The 17,305-nt window shown below is 36.8% G+C and overlaps 1 protein-coding gene across 1 annotated transcript; it reads left to right on the top strand.

Annotated features, from left to right (window-relative positions):
* The first annotated feature begins 4,850 nt into the window (after window positions 1–4,850).
* On the top strand, window positions 4,851–9,885 carry alas1 (aminolevulinate, delta-, synthase 1). Its single transcript, XM_055027011.1, has 11 exons — window positions 4,851–5,013; window positions 6,178–6,412; window positions 6,539–6,721; window positions 6,809–6,946; window positions 7,030–7,249; window positions 7,733–7,917; window positions 8,001–8,180; window positions 8,273–8,437; window positions 8,861–9,129; window positions 9,270–9,432; window positions 9,563–9,885. Exons 2-11 carry the CDS (start codon window positions 6,208–6,210, stop codon window positions 9,721–9,723), a joined length of 1,869 nt encoding a protein of 622 aa, XP_054882986.1. The 5' UTR covers window positions 4,851–5,013; window positions 6,178–6,207; the 3' UTR covers window positions 9,724–9,885.
* Window positions 9,886–17,305: the final 7,420 nt, after the last annotated feature.

Genomic DNA, 17,305 nt, shown 5'->3' with positions numbered 1-17,305 from the left:
TGCGAGTGTCCAAGGAGCTCCGCCCGCTTTCCGCGTTCACACAGGGAGGAGCATGAAGTAGCTCATGAAAGGAAGAGGGTCCTCTTTGCGAAAATGTATCAATTATGTTTGCCTCCATTTTTCAGAGACACACAGAAAAGACAAGATAAATCAACATCAACACAATCTGCCACTCTGAGGCTGTCCGAAAATTACAAATAAGATAAACATGTAAAAAGGATCCTTTTTTTTTTTTTTTTAGAAAATGTACATCTGAAATAGCTGGAGTACTGTTTTAAATATTTATTTCTTTAACAGAAAAATATGTAAATTTGTAAAGTGTAGGTAAAATACTGTGATAACATGCAACAATTTGAAATCACATACAGCAGAAAAAACTCATTTTCAAAGATTTTGTTAGGCTAAACTGATTTGGAGGGGACATTCCTGTTTTAAGTCCATTAGAGTAAACAAAATTCAGTTCAAAAATTTATTTGGATCCAGACAGACTTTAACTCAAAGGAAAATTAAACGTTGTAACTCATCACCCACAAATCTTCCGAGAGGCATTGAGAACAGTGACGCTCTGTGCAGACAGGAGCAACAGTCAGTCTTGCAACAAATTTGGTAATACTTCTGACCTAAGACTGTTGTATGACAGTCTCATGATGATCATCACATGCAAACAGCTCAATTTCAAGGCAAGAGAGATTATATTCCACAGCAGCATGTTGTGGATGAAACGATCAGTTGTTGGCAGGCACTGCTAATCCACCTCTCCTGCTTTTGCCACCGGACATATGATCTATTTACTTTATGAGTAATGGATGAGATGGTTTGAATTTCCTTCTTCTTTCTCTGTTTTTTTGTCCTGCTCTGTATCCACAAAGCCTCATTTTCAACTCCTTTTGGAGTGCGGTGAGAGTTCAGGTAAAATTTAATCTTTTGAAATGCTGATTAGGGGCTCCTATTTACAAAAATACTTTTTTGTTGCCATTGTTGCCCTTTCTGAAAGTAAAAAGGATCAAAAGTCCTTCCACGGCATCCAAAACCAGAGTAAAACCAATTTACCAAATCCAAAACCAATTGCTCAAACATGAAATCCCTCAATCAAAAGTCTACAGAGCTATTCCAATAAGCTGTCACCATGAGCTGCACAATTGTTTTCATTCATTAGTGTTAAATATATCATTCTTTTTGATTTACATACATTAGGACTGCAAACCTATTAAACAATTTAGAAAATTTCAGATGATGATGTTATGGATTTATAAAGTTTTGATTGGCTCTTTAACAACATTTGTCTTTACAATCCTTTGGTACAAAAGTGTATATTTGGCTCAATAACTTCAAAGTGCAGAGGTTCTGGTGCAAACAAGCCCAAATCATCAGCCCTCCACCGCTGCACTCGACAGAGTTTGTGTGCTTAGTTTTTACCAAACATGGAAACTGTGCATTATGACTCAGCATTTCTACTTAAGTCCTCTCCATTCAATCATCAGGGGAAAACACTTGAGGCAAATAAAAGGTCAGTGGTGTTCAGTGGACTGATATTTTACTTTGTATATGTAGTTTTCTGCTCATTGCTTAATTTCAAGGCAGGAGAGATGATATTCCATAAAATCATGTAAACATGTACATTTTCTGGATGAAGCAATCAGTTGTTGGCTGGCACTGCTAAAAATAGATTAACAAAAAAAGTTTTTCCGGTTTGGTTTGGCTTCAGTTCAATTGATAATGGCAGTGTACAATCTGTTTGGGTTTGTGTATTTGAATCATTTTAGAGACCAAATATGTTTTATTGTAAGATGATATCCCTACAATGAAGGACAATTTATTTTCTTTTGTTCTTGACTGAAAGATAATAGTTATTTTCGGCCATGAGGCTTTTTATCAAATATTCCACGGACAGGAAGAAAAGTAATGACAAAAAGTGTCATTCGGTTATGGCTGTCATGTGACATGTCATGCTAGATATACTCCATCATCTGACCTATAATCAGAAAAAAGAAGCATTAAAAAGTCTAACTAATTAAAACAAGAATAACATATTATTTAGATATATCTAAAATCACAGTTTTAGAATAAAACTTGCCATTGGGTGTTCATAACTATTTAATATTTTGGATTTTTTCTTTCTTGTCTTGAGTTAAATTACTCTTGTTCTAACTGATTTTTGTCACAGAATTGTACTGTTGTGAATGTTTCTGTATTCATGTACTTATGTAATTGAATTAAACTGAGCTGCTCTTAAAATGTTTGAATGAAAAGTGATTTCCCACAGACACAGGGCTATGGAATTCATGTTATCTTAAATAATTACTTTGTTGCTTAGCTGTAGTGACTGTAATTGAAGTGGCCAGAGTCACATGAGGCCAGAAATGTAAACAAAGCATCAAGACTTCGGAGATCCCTTGAAGAGCAGAAAGGCTCTGAGGCAATACTGGAAATGTGATAATCTGCTTCTAACTTCACATTATATTAATTCAGTTTTTATTGTGTGGTCAAACATAAAAACTCTTAATAGTGAAAGAAACTGCAGCTATCGACAAAACATAAAATAGAGTGAAAAAACGTTAACTTTGGCATTCCAACAATCTAATAAACTAAAAATGTTTAATTGTTCAATAATCATTTGCACTAAAAATTTACAACTTTTAGTCTGTAAATTATTGTATTTTCTGTACTGGATAAAAATGTTTTTTTTATAAGTAAGGTCAAATCCTCCAGCTTTAATTTAATAGTTTGGTATGAACAGCAGGGGGCAGCAGAACACTGGGAATGCAACAAATTGAACTATTACGGAAGGCATAAATGCTTCCTACATTTAAAATAGTTCACCTCAATATATAATAAAAACTTCTTTAACTATTTGATTTCTATCCTATCTTTGTTTCAAAGAGCAATATTTGAAAATACTAGTATAAAAGAAAAGTTGAATCTTGTAGAAAATGTAGTCAATAGCAAATACTTCTCCATCTTTCTGGTTGTTATATATTCATCCTTCTTTCTTTTTGCTTTTAAAAGGGATTTATGCATGTGTTATTGTCATAATATATTTTGTTATTTACTTCCTACTGAGCATAAAGTTTATAAACCACTTATTAAAAATAGGGGACCCTTGAATATTGGTAACATGAATAAAGTTAATTTAAGTTAAGTTAATTTTTAACCCTCTAAACTCCAGTCGAAGTTAAGTTTTATTTCCTTTTTTGGTTTTAGGTTTTTGTAAATATGTTTTCTAGAACAGAACAAGGATTTCTAGTAATTATTTCTTGTCAACCTCTGAGAAATAATTATAATACTGGTCTGCATTATAGAATAGAAATGGAAACTATTTGCACTCAGAGGAGGGTAGAGAATGAGAGCTATTGGAAAAAAATCAGTAGAATTAATACATTTCATAAACCTTAAATTTGTGTTACTTTTAACATTTTCTTTTTTATCAATGACACATCATGGTGTCACTGAGTATATAGGATGGGGAGGGTGGCACATTTGAGGCGCCACAGATGACCTGTATTTATCAATCATGCATACATTTTGTATGCATGATTGATAAATTCATTCAAGTCAACCACAATATTGTTCGTGATCAAATAAAATATACTCCCACTCAGGGTTTCTTACATAGAAGAAGCATATATTTCTCCATGTTTCCATATGGGAAATATTGCTCTATCCATACTGTGCTGCTGCAGCTTATACATATTTGTTTGTAGGATGAGCTATCTAAACTAACCTTTAACTTGAAACTCCTCTAAACAGTGCTGCTTTTGAGTCTGAACTAATAACCATTTGACCCAGCTTCAGATTAGTCTTTTAACCTTCATGATTACTATCATTGATTGTAAAGTGCACCATTAAAAATATTTATCTTCTTTAACGTTGTACCATCTGACCATTATTTTTGAGTAAAAATGAGTCGTGCTTCTTTAGCAGAATGATAAGAAATACTGACAAACAGCTGACTACGTCTTTCTTGTACAGAGGATAAAGTTTAGAAGCTGTCTCTCAGGCAACTGGTAGGCAGTGGTCAGCAAAGGATTAGGGAGAGGCAGCATTGCGTTGACTTTGTACAACAGGAGAAGTCTCAGGGCAGACTGAGACTTTTTAACAAAAAGTGATTTAGAAAGCGAAATTATATATTTTCCTATATGAACTTGGACTGGTTGACTTGGAAAGATTTTGCCTAATAAATGACATAATCATGTGAAAACTGATTTTAGAATATAATTAGTTTTAAAATCATGTAAAAGTGACAGAAAGGGAAAAACAGACATAATCTTTAAGAGCCTAAATATTTTTAATTGCACAAAATTTTGAAAAGAGATTAATTAAGTATTGCAAAACAAGCTACCTACAATGTTTTACTGTAATCTTGCAAAAAAAAATTGTTTAGCATAAAAATATTAATATTTTGCAAAATTATTATGTATTAATACACATATGTAGAAGTTTATTAAAGAAGTTGGGAGGTTGTGGGGGACAAAGGAACAGTAGCAAAAAACCAGCAGCAAATGCCACAACAGATACGAAATGTGACATTTATAAGTTTTTGTTTGTTTAATTGTTAGATTGAATACAAAATAGTTTAAAATGGTTTGCAAAAGCTTTGAATTACGGTGTGAATTTTACCTCGAAAATTCTGTCATTAGTTATCTGATCATAAGATTTTTTTAAAGGATTATAAATTGTCTTTGATCGTGACTTTAAACACTTATGCATTATCGTAAAAGATTAATTTATTCACGTTCTTAAATCTCTCGAGCATAAAAACTAAAGCTTACTCGTGATTAAAACCTCTTTCCACGTGACGCAAATATCGCGAGACTCAGCCATGCCGTACAGTTTTATAAACCCCTGCCCGTCCTCGTCCTCTTCGTTCGTCCTCAGTGCAGGATAACGCGGCGCTCTCGAGCTCTTCATTAGCAGAAACTCAAGCAATTCTTATATTTATTTAACATTCATATTGATTTCTTCCGCCCTACCAAACCCGTGAGGAATTTGCTACTCTGCTCGTAGTTTTAAAAGGTAAGTTTTTAATGTATTTTCTGGGCGGTTCCATTCTTACTTCTGGTTGCTTAATATGGCAGAGCAGCTAGCGTCAAGCTAGGTCAACCGGCAAGGATCAACGGAGAGGCTTTATCATTATCTCCACATTGTGCGTAAAATATACTGTTCATTTATTTTCTACAATGTAATACCAGACGCGTGTCGAAATAGCTGTTTTAGTTGTTTGGAAAAATGCCAAATAACATACATTTCTGTTATTTGGCAATAGCTAACATTATGTTTAATAAGCTGTGCTAATTTGATAACTTTTGTAAACAGCACCTAAGTTAAAATCAAAATTATAAAGGTTGTCACAGTGGTTGTGTTAATATCTTAAGCGTTGTGATTGTTTTTTCTTGAAGAAGGGTTGAGAGGGTAAAAGTCTGAAATGATAATATTAGAACCGGAAATAAAACGTTTGTGTACTATATTATTTGTTCAAGTAACCTTTTATTACAAAGTCCTTCCAATATTTTGAGCTCTGCCACTAGTACAAGGGAATACTCCGTGGTGAGTTGTATTTCCGGGAATGTCTACAAACCGGCGTCATCTGGAAAAATTGTCTGGGTGGGAATCAGAGTTTCGGGGATTTCGCAAAAGGCAACTCTTATTTATCAAATTAGCGTCATCAGACATCAGTTGCCGTGTTTGGTAATGATTAATGAACTTAAGACAAAACCCTCTTTAGAGATGTTTGAGACGATTTAGACAGTCTTGTGTGTCAAAAATTATCATTCACTGTGTTGTTAAAAAATCATCCCTATGATGACGCATACCTAAATTTAAGATCAAGGTCCACTGAAATTTTTGTAAAAAAAAAACAGGATCATAATGTTTCTATAACATGCAGCCACATTTTTTGATCAGTATGAGAACTTTTGTTGTCTTTTTCTTATTTATGTTTTGATGCATAACATTTTTATTATATTTGTATTTTGACCAAACTTTTAGATCCTTGAAGATTTATTTGATTATGTCATAGGATTTTCAGTGTGTTGTGTGCACTTTACTGTCTAGGAGAAATTATCTATTAAGAGCAAGTGATGCTTAATATTTCTTTAAGTGATATATCATGGATATTTTCTATGCATGAGATTTCAGCATCTTATTATGTGTTGGTTACATTTCTTCTCCCTCCTTTAGGTGTCTAAACGTTCATCATCGTTGACGACAATGGAAGTTATTGTCCGTCGCTGTCCCTTTCTGGCATGTGTGCCACAGGCTTTTTTCCAGCAGTCCAGGAAATCCATGGTGACTTATGCTCAACGATGTCCCATCATGATGGAACTGGCTTCAAAACCTATGGCTCCGTCAATGGCACGGGCTCTGTGCTCTTCAACTTCCAATCAAAGGACTGAGATCAAGGCTGGAAATGAAGGTGAGCGTGAATAAATACACTGAAGCTACATAATAATGAGATAACTCATTGTATGGTGAGTTAGCTTGCCAGTTGTGATATGTTGGTTTTAACCATGCACATCAAATGTTGTGTCCTTTTTTTCAGCCCCTGTGGTGGGAATAGAGTCCAAGTTGCCTACTGGTCATCCTGTGCCAACTACATGCCAGGGAGTGGCTTCCAAATGCCCCTTTCTGGCTGCTGAAATGAAGCAGAAGAACAGCGCTGTGGTCCGCCAGGTTACCATGGAGTTCCAGGAGGATGTTGAGGAAGTGCGCACTGTTCAGAAAGGTGAGCTGTATGGTAAATTTAAGAAATTTTAACTCTGTCTGTTGTGTCATATCTAATACTGTTTTTTGTTATTTTCACCCATTTTAGAGATTTCACCTGCCAAGTTGAAAGAGCCATCCTTGACTATCAGTAAAGTGGGAGACCAAAGTAATTTGATGAAGACTCTCCTGAAGCAGCGTCCCAAGAGGGTTACCCACCTGCTACAGGACAACTTGCTTGGCAGAAGTAGGTTTTATTTGACTGTTGAGCTTTGCATCATTTACTTCTGCAACATATCATGCAAGTCTTGACTTCCTGGTTTGTTTCAGTGTCCCGCTTCCAGTACGATGACTTTTTTGAGAAGAAGATAGAAGAGAAAAAGAATGACCACACCTACAGGGTGTTTAAGACTGTGAACCGCCTGGCCACTGAATTTCCGATGGCGGACGACTTCACAGGGTCGCTGGAGGATAAGCGGGAAGTGTCCGTTTGGTGCAGCAACGACTATCTGGGCATGAGTCGACACCCTCGAGTTGTAAAGTCCATCATGTGAGTCTAATACAACAAGCTTGGAGGTGTAACCTTCAAACGATAACATTTGTTCTACTTTTTAGGTTCAAGGTTTGTTATGTAATAAAGAAAATATTTGTGTATGGTCACCGTTTGCCTCTGATTGCTCTGTGGCTTTTGCCCCAGTGTAAGAGCTGAGGTCAAACGGAAAGAACTAGAACTGCTTAGAAACACTATATGATGATTAGATATGACCAGATACCAAGGAGCGCTGCCGGATCTCTGGTTCAGTGGAAGTAGCTGGTCAGAGTTCAGATGAGAGAAGTGTTATTTTCCTTTCAAATTGTTTCAGCCTGCCCTTGCTTTCATACAGTGCAATTATAATACTTATTGTTCAGTCATTGTAATTTTACACCTAGTTAAGTTTCTATCTAAGAAAAAGGTGTGGACTGTTATTGTGGTGCTGCTTTAGAAAACCAGACAAAATTATCACACTTTGCTTTGCTCATGTTCTTCTTTCAGGGACACTTTACAAAAGCACGGATCAGGTGCAGGGGGAACCAGAAATATATCTGGGACCAGCAAATTCCATGTGGAGCTGGAACAAGAGCTGGCTGACCTCCACAACAAGGATGCTGCTCTGCTCTTCACCTCCTGCTTTGTTGCCAATGACTCCACACTTTTCACCCTCGCCAAGATGCTTCCTGGTAGGTTTTTTGGGGAGGTGAAGCAAAATTGTCTAGGCTTTTAAATGTAACTTTTTGCTAACTATCTTTCCTCACAACATCAGGTTGTGAGATTTACTCAGATGCAGGCAACCACGCGTCAATGATCCAGGGCATCCGGAACAGCGGCGCTAAGAAGTTTATTTTCCGCCACAACGACTTGGCTCATCTCAGAGAGCTGCTGGAGAAAGGAGACCCCACCAAACCCAAAATTGTGGCGTTTGAGACTGTCCACTCCATGGATGGTCAGTTTTCATCTACTTGTCTGGTAACACCATTCAAATGTTCTTCGAAATGCTGCATTGTGACCTATGTTGTGCTGCATTCTCTGGAACAGGTGCTGTGTGTCCCCTGGAGGAGATGTGCGACCTGGCTCATGAGTTCGGCGCCATCACCTTCGTTGACGAGGTTCACGCTGTGGGTCTGTACGGGGCCAGAGGAGGAGGAATCGGAGACAGGGATGGCGTAATGCACAAGATGGATATCATTTCAGGAACTCTAGGTCAGCATGCAATATCTACTAAACAAAGCAGTGATTTTTTTTTTTTTATTCAATTCCTTTTGGGATATTATTGAGCTACTTCTGCTTTTATGCATGACTATATTTTTAAACCAAACAACGGTTCCCAGTTTGCATGACTCATCCTGCTCTTTGTGTTTATGCTCGTCTGAGGATCAAGCCTCAGTAGTGCCATCCAATATGCCTGTGCTTGAAGGAGCATGAGTAGTTCTGTTGTTGCTAGGAAACTGTGTGCTGTCTCAGTGCACTCTCATTGAGTTACTGTGTCACTGTTGAGCTTAACCCATCAGCTCTGCTACTCTGTGCATCTGCTGCTTCAAGAAGCTTGTTGGTTTCACAAATGTTTTTGTTTTGATTCTAAATTCTGCAAGTATTTGTGAAATGATTGGTCATTTTGTTGTCCAGGGAAAGCTTTCGGATGTGTCGGGGGCTACATTGCTAGCACCTCTGCCCTCGTGGACACTGTGCGCTCCTACGCAGCCGGTTTCATTTTCACCACCTCCCTGCCCCCGATGCTTCTGGCCGGTGCCCGGCAGTCGATCCAGACCCTCAAAGGGGAAGAAGGCCGCATGCTGAGGCGTAAACACCAGCGCAACGTGCAGCTGCTCAGACAGATGCTGATGGATGCAGGGCTGCCTGTTGTGCACTGCCCTAGCCACATTATCCCTGTTCGGGTAATCTACGATTTAGTTCACAGTTTAATCTCATCAAACGAAAACACTTTAAGTACAGACAGGCTGATTAGCTTTAAGCCCCACATAAGACACCCCTGATGACTGCTCTTTAATCATATTGTGTGACTTTCTGATCTCAGGTGGCAAACGCTGAGAAAAACACAGAGGTGTGTGACATCATGATGAGTCGCCACAACATCTACGTGCAGGCCATCAACTACCCCACTGTTGCAAGAGGGGAGGAGCTTCTGCGCATTGCCCCAACCCCTCACCACACCCCAGAGATGATGAAATACTTTGTTGGTAAGATGATAAACCGGCTACATGTGACATAACCTCTTAAGACTGAGTCGTAGATTCAATTAAACTGTAACAGGTTGCATATGTACCTTTCAGCCTTTACTGACGCTTCACTTGTTTTGTTTTTTTTCAGAGAAACTGGTGCAAACGTGGAAGGAGTCGGGCCTCGGGCTGAAGCCCCACTCATCGGCAGAATGCAACTTCTGCCAGCAGCCGTTGCACTTTGAGCTGATGAGCGAACGAGAGAAGTCGTACTTCAGTGGCCTCAGTCACCTCATCTCAGCCCGTGCATAACACTACACATCACTGCTAGCTTAAACTGGCACATAAACATTCATTCCTCAGTCGCTGTCATAGAATGTATTAGTTATCTTTGATATGTCTTATTATATGTAATATTTAAAGTATTCTATCTTCAGATGTTCTATAATCTTCAAATAAAATGTAAAAGGAAAACTGTTTCACTGTGTTTTTATGTGTGTGTGTTTGTGCAATGTTTGAATAAACAATAGTGCAACTGAAACGCAGGGGAAAAAGTGAGTCAATCCTCTTAACCAGTGACTAAATTTTTAAGTGTATGCTTGAAACTGAACTTCAAAGTATTAAACATTAATACTCAGTTTGTGTTCTGTAAAATGGAGATTAAAGTTTAAATAAATGTTTTGTTTTTTAGGTAAATAATTGCACAGACATCAGTATGTGAAACTACAAAAGCTTGGCACTAAAGAACTTTAGAAACAAGTTTAGGCTGAGAATGTTTTAGTACTACTTAAGAAGTATGGAAATTAGTTTCTAAATAACCACAACAACATAAACTCACAGTCATCATATCAGATCATAGTTTAACTGTATATCATCATTAGGTTCAAGTTCAGGTTACTTTTTTATATCTAAGTACATAAGTGGCTCAATAGTGGTAGCTGCTGCTTGTAACCGAAGGGTTACAGAATCTTGCAAATGGATTTTTGAAAAATCCATTTGCAAGATTCTGATGTGTAGAGAGCAAAATGTTTTCAAACCCCTTTTAATCTGACACCCTTAATATCTAGTGCTGCCAGTTGTATTCAGACATTTATTCTGAAAGTTATGTAATCTTTGTATAAATGCATCTCTACTGTTGGGGACTGAGCATCATAAAGACAGTAGAGAGGACTGGTATGACGGTGTGAATGAACTCTGAGCAGGGTTTGTTGGAAGAGCTGCAGAGAGCTACACCCCAGTCGGAGAATCAGTTGAAGAGAAAACTGAAGATACACAGCTAAACACGGTGTTCTTGTTACCTGACTGAGTGAAACCAAAAGCCATCAGACTGGGAGAGAGTTTCACCTTCCAGCTTTGAAGCAACTATAAACATACAACTGAGCAACTGTTGAAAGAAGTGTTGCATTGATCCAGTTAAAAGTCCAGACCTGAATTGAACTGAAAATCTGTGTCAATGCTTTAAATCTGCTGGTCACAGATGCTCCCCAACCTCCAAATGTGCACAGTAAATTCTGGTTTCAAGACAATACAGCTGCATTTACCCTGAAAGGGTTAATCTTTTCTGATTAACTGCCACATAAGCTGCAGTTAAGACATGAGCTTCTTAGGAGTGATTTTAGCCACCTGTAAGTTGTTTAAGTACCTTAGCCAACTTATGGGATATTTTGATGACATGAATCAACGTGTGAACGGTTTTGAAAATCAGTCAAGCCTTTTTTGTCAATTTCTTAGATGACCTCAACATGTCAGTACCTCCATTTTAATGATGAGAAAAATAAGAATGGTGTGCATGTTGTGAGGATCTGTGATGTTTCATGATGTGTCATGAGCCTCTTAACAAGGACTTAAGAAGCTCATGGCACATCAAAGAGGTGCCAGCTCTCCAGTTTAAAACTACAGTTCACCTATATGTTAAGGGCAGGACCATTCACAGAAAGAGTATAACTGGATCTGATTTTGCCTGTAAATTTGGATTATATTGAAATCAGCAGGAAAAATCTGAACTGAATTAAAACCAGATGTGAATATATTGAGACCTTTTTGTGTTGTAAACTGCCATTTGATTTAAGTTAGTGCTAAAGTCACAAGCGAAGATGATTTGAATTAATGATTGTAGACATAGAATTTTTTTGTCACTATCATAGAAAATAGTTGATACTTCCTTAGTGGAGCTTTTCCATTTGCTGAATCAAGTGTTTCATCTGAAACCACGGTCTTCCAGAGCAACAAAAGGGCAGACATGTGATGTTTAGCCACATACATTAAGTGGAATCTAATACTTTGTTAGAAATAGGTCACCATAATGAGCTTGGCTCAGCTCACCGAAAGGCTGAATCTTTGTCTCACTGCCGATAGAACAGCTTTATTATTTCGTTGCACTGCTGTGGGTTTTGTTCACAATAAAAGTAGGATATGGACATTTTTACTGTTTGGCACAAAAAGTAAAAATGCAAAGGACAAACAAAAGATTCTGCACTTGTCATTATCATTTCCCTTTTTTTATTATTATTTAAAATTAGAAAAGTGACTTTAATAAGAGTCCGTCATTCAGTCTTTTCAGTTTTTGCACATCTTAGCTTCAAAAAGTAGATTGTTTTATATTGCTGTGTGCAACGTAACATTGAGTGGAGGACCCACTGACCCACTAACCTGTAAATTCAGGTAAAGATTACATAAATTTGTTTGAAGACACAAATCCACAAAGATCATGCTGATAATAATGAACACAGCCACGCAAAACCTCAAACTATTGCACCACTTTCTAAACCTTTTAAAGGCGGTTTCATTGATTCTTCTTTAAAAGAAATTTATTGGTAGTTTACAGAGCTTTTATCACAGCTCATCATCATCACAACACACCAGCACACAGTCAACATGTGTCCCCTCTTGTTTGGTGCAGTAAATGTCACAGCTGCCTTAAAAAAGAAGAAGTTCTCTGAAAATGGAAGTGAGAATTGCCTTTGGTTATTACAAGAACTGAGGTTTTCCATTGCGATATGTAAATATTTCCACTTCTGAGGTGAGTCCTGCTATGTCTCCAAGCAAAAGCTGAAGAAATGCAGTGACAGTATATATGCACAGTGCCTTGCAGAATGATTTGGCCTTGTACTTGTTCACATTTACAAATACATTTCAGAGTGTTTTTATCAGGATGTCATAAAGTTTTCATAACTGACAGAAAATAGGAAAAAAAAAACAATATTTGAAAATGGCGATGCGGATCTGAAATCAGCCACCATGAGTAAATACATCCACCTTTCACTTCAGTCAAAACCACTGTACATTTTAAGACATGTTTGATTAAATTACATTACACTACTACCTGGCCTCTTGAAGAAATTGATGTAAATGGATTTCATTATGAGACATCAGTGGATAGGTGGTGGACACAAATGCACACCACTTTTCACTTTTTTCACTTTAAATATTTTGTACATAAAACACCATGTATCATTATTTTATTTTCTTTTACTACACAACTGCTTTCCCATATTGCTTTATGTAGAATCTCAAGAAAATGCATTTTTCCAGGAATTGTATGTAAAAATGTATCCTACATTATATAACCTGATGGAATTTTACAATTGTTCTTGAAAATTTATACTTCTTATTATACATTAATCAAATATGGCCAAAGACGACTTTGGGAACCAAAAGTTGCAAGATTTGACAAGAGATTTCAAACCTTAAAATGTTAAGACACACAATGTGATGAAATTCATTACAAAACTGAAAGAATAGGTTAAAGGAGGGAAGTTACTCTGCAAAAAAGAAGTAGAAAAAGCAAAACTATAACAATGTATACCTAAATATTTTTTAGATTTTTTTCTCCTTCATGTAAGGACACATGAAAGTCTTGAGTTAAGTCACATGCCTACTGAACAAAGTGGTTGACAGTTTTCTATTTCAGTTTAATTAAAAACTTATTTATCCACAAAGGGAAATTACATGTTTTATCTCCAGAGTCCTTGTGGATGGGCAGGATAGATCTTTTGTGGCGGTAAACCTTGCAACATATCAGACTTACTGACTGCAGGCTGTTTCTATATGACAGTGTCTTTACAGTCATTTATGTTATCAACTCAATTTCCAGGCATCAGAAACAATATAAAATGTGCTCATTTAGGGTAAGTTTATAAAAAAACACAGCATTGATCTATTTGTGAGTATTTGTGATGTTGCTTGCTCTCACGTGGAGCAAGCACGTATTTTCATTACCTGAAAATATCATAATGAAAAATAAAAACATTAGTCAATAAATTATTTGGTACATTCTAAGTATTGTGCTTTCCAGCTTAAACTAAGAAAAACACAACACTTCATAATACTAATATCCACCATGCATATTTTGTGGATTCTGAATCATAACAGAAAACCACATTAACTCTCAAATGCCAGCGAAACTGGGAGTATGGGAATGCTCGTACAGATGATGCATCATATCCGACAGTGAATCCTACGATTAATCACAATTTTTACTTCCCTTTTATAACTTAAAAGCAAGTTTCATCGATACACTCATCTGCAGTATTTATATTGACACAGACAAATGAGAACTAAGTCATGCTGTCAGTGACTGCATTTCAAAATCCAGTGATCAAAGTTTTCGTGTGATCTTCAAAAGAATTTCTTGATGACACCAACAAGGGACTCTTTGAGAAAACTTAAGCAGAACAAAAAGAGAAACTTGCATGAAAAATATACAAAATAAATACACATTATTAGGTAATGTTAAGCCTGGTGTTCAGCCAAACTATACTGTGGCCTTTTGTGATGCCCACACCATTGCAGGACAATTTATCTTTGATAGTGCTGGCTTTGTGAATTCTCAGTCATTTTGTTGACTTAGTGCTTCATTAAAATGAGAGACATTTTTGTCCTCGTGTGAGAAAATCTTGTGACAGACATTTCACTGGGAGGCATTTGTTTACATCTTGTGAGATCTGAGCATAGTGTCTGAATTTCCATGGCTACTCATTTCTGCACAGCTGCCAGCTCTAGTGATCCAGACAAAAGTAGAGAGCAATGAAGAGAGAGCCCACACATGTTGTTAAAAGATTCAGTTTGCACACCAAAGGACTGGTGTGCAACCAGTCCTTTGGTGTAAAAGTCCTTTAGAGTGAAAGAGCAATACTTCAGAAGTTTGCTGAGTGAATATTTTTCAAAACTTAAGTACTCCCTGGAGTTTAAAGAGAACTAGAGTCTTCTCTTGTGCCAGATGCACAAAATGTTCAAAGTAGCTTTTATCCTCATAAATTCTCAATCATATTCTCATGATTTATTGTCCCAGTCAACTGAAACAGCTGTATTTTTGTGCCTAAGCATGTGTCACATCTAGAATCAAAATCTTTGTTGACTTTTTATTTTCTATGCAATATTCATAGAGAATAATCAACCGGCATTGATGTGCTTTGACAGCGGTCTGACTATATGCATACATGTTGCCTTCACTACTTCACAGGGATTAAGTGCACCACGTCCACAAGTTTAGATATTTTAAGTTACTTTGAACTGCATTCCCTTTTTTGTTTTTTTTTGTTTTGTACCGGTTAACATGTAACAACAAAAGTAATACATACACGTCATATGTTTTATTTACTGACATATTAAAGCTGACTGTATTAAAGATGACATTATAGTGCTTTTTGTGTGTTTGTTCTTGCAAAAGAGAAGTATGGTGTTTATTTTTCCTTTTCTTTGTTTTTTTGACTTGCTGAAAAAATGTAAAAGGTACATTACACAGGAACAAAAAGCAATTGTCATCATATTAAACTTTTACTCACCATGGCTAAATCTCATTCCCGTGGTCCCTTATGACTCCATCTGCTATCTCCTTTGACGTTTAAGTCAGGAAGTGGTTAAAATTGTCCCCTGATGAATGCGACACTCTTTCAAGAAGATAGATCGGTTCTAGCTAATTTCTATTACGTAAACACATATGATCTATTGACCTTATGTGCTGTGCAAGCAGTTATCAATCTTGCAGAAAATATTAGTTTTTAGCTTCTGGGGAATAACGATGGTGTAACCCCAAATGTATCTGGGGGATGGATAAATTGATGTGAATGTATTTTTGAATTGCATCAGGATAAAAGCAAAAGTATACTAACTGGAAGAATAATCTTATTAAAAGTCCAGATATCTATTGAGTGTATCTTAAATATGTTCAGGATTTGCTAATAACTTGTCTGTTAATGCTTTTGTCAAGGTGTTGTACACTTAAGAACAATGGTGAAACATTAGAATACATCAAACTGAAAACTTCAGTTTATTTCATATTTTTTGTGAAAATAGTTTAAAATAATAAAAGTGGCAAGCTTTAAACTACACATCCTAATGCAGTAATACCCAAACTTGGGGTGGGAGTCCCATTTAGGATGGTAGAAATTAGCCTAAATACTGAAACTAACTCAGAGAAAGATTGTACATTTTAGAAATGTTGTAAAACTATATATGAAAAAAGGACTTGTACAAAAAGCTGCATTGGCTTTATAATAAATGAGTCAGGGTCATGACCCTGCTGCTGTTTCATTTTTTGGTTAGAAAATTGGAAGGTCGCTGTCCAAACAGTGGTGTGTGTTAAAATATTTTTGATTAAGAAATAACTTATCTTTATTATCTATGCTAAACAATAGCACAGTTGTGGGATCAAACATGACAATTTTGTCACCGTGACATTAAGCTGTGACCCTGACTTGATGTGACCCAACATAGTGAATTCGATGCTTAGGGACTGATTCACTCTCATGTTTCGAGTTGGTGTGAGTGAACTATGATATGCATCTCTGTTAGTAGCGGAATGGTTTGCCACACCTTGCTTCCTGGAGATTGCTAACAGGAAACAAAAGGCAACATCAGCTAATGGTAATGTCAGGATGGATTCAGAGTCTTTTAACAGCACAGTATTCAACCTTTAATAATCTCCTCTTGACTCTTTAGACACTGAATGAACAACTAGATCCATTGTGGACCATTTGTCATGATCTTCCTACTGCTGCAGTATTCAAAGTAGTCTTTTTTTGTTCTTTTTTTTAAATTTAATTCCTATGTACAGTACTTTTTCTTCATGTTTAAACGTTTAGTATTTATGATATAATCTTATCACATACTAAATGTTGTCTACATTGCTCAGCTGGAATGCCAGCTGTGGTCAAGCATATGATGGTAAAAATCAAGAACGTATTGCACTATACAAAAATGCTCAAATAGCATGCCAGCTAATGAGATGGTACTACACATGAATTATGTAAGAAAGTTAAAACTGAAAGAAAAAGAAACAGGTTTGACTGTGAAATGAGCCTCATTAAAGAGTTGTGTGAACTTTAAGAGTTGAACTCCCTTTGCTGTTGATTTATGGGACTTGAAAACCTTGAAACCTTGCATGATGCACAGGGAGTGATGGTCTGTTTTTACTACGTGGCATATTTACTCATTCTGGAGTTTGACGCTTCTTAAGACAGTAAATATTACATTTTTTCTTCAGAGTCACATTAGGGATCCTCCTCATGACTTCAACCACACAGCCTAGCTGATTGGAAGCTGTGATCTGATCATATCTCCCAGTAGCTCACTTCTCCATTACACAGAAAAGCACTGCAGTTGACAAGACAACTGGTTAAACACCCTGCAGCACACCACAGATGTTCATACAGATGGCCTTGTAACACCCCCACACAGACACACACACACGCACACACACATGCACTGACATCACCTCATAATATTAAAGCAAGTCTCTTATTAAATTTCTGTCAACATCCATGTCATCGTGTCTCAGTGGTTGTCTGCCACAATATGAAAACTGGTTCAAAATGCATCAAGTTTCCACATTTTGAACATTCCAGTCAGTTTTCAGGGAATGTCCAGAGTTGCACCTGACTTTTAAAAACAATAC

This window comes from Poeciliopsis prolifica, unplaced genomic scaffold (genome assembly GCF_027474105.1).
Source record: "Poeciliopsis prolifica strain line A6 unplaced genomic scaffold, Auburn_PproV2 SCAFFOLD003, whole genome shotgun sequence".
NCBI lineage: Eukaryota > Metazoa > Chordata > Actinopteri > Cyprinodontiformes > Poeciliidae > Poeciliopsis > Poeciliopsis prolifica.
The sequence above is the reverse complement of the archived record's forward strand: the minus strand, read 5'-3'. Positions and strand labels throughout refer to the sequence as shown.

What these genes read in the sequence shown, in the direction of transcription:
- alas1 (XM_055027011.1), top strand. Translation starts at nt 6,208, where the DNA reads ATGGAAGTTATTGTCCGTCGCTGTCCCTTTCTGGCATGTGTGCCACAG. An exon ending in GGACAACTTGCTTGGCAGAA is followed by an intron (nt 6,947 to 7,029) that starts GTAGGTTTTATT and finishes GGTTTGTTTCAG; the next exon opens with TGTCCCGCTTCCAGTACGAT. An exon ending in CGAGTTGTAAAGTCCATCAT is followed by an intron (nt 7,250 to 7,732) that starts GTGAGTCTAATA and finishes TTCTTCTTTCAG; the next exon opens with GGACACTTTACAAAAGCACG.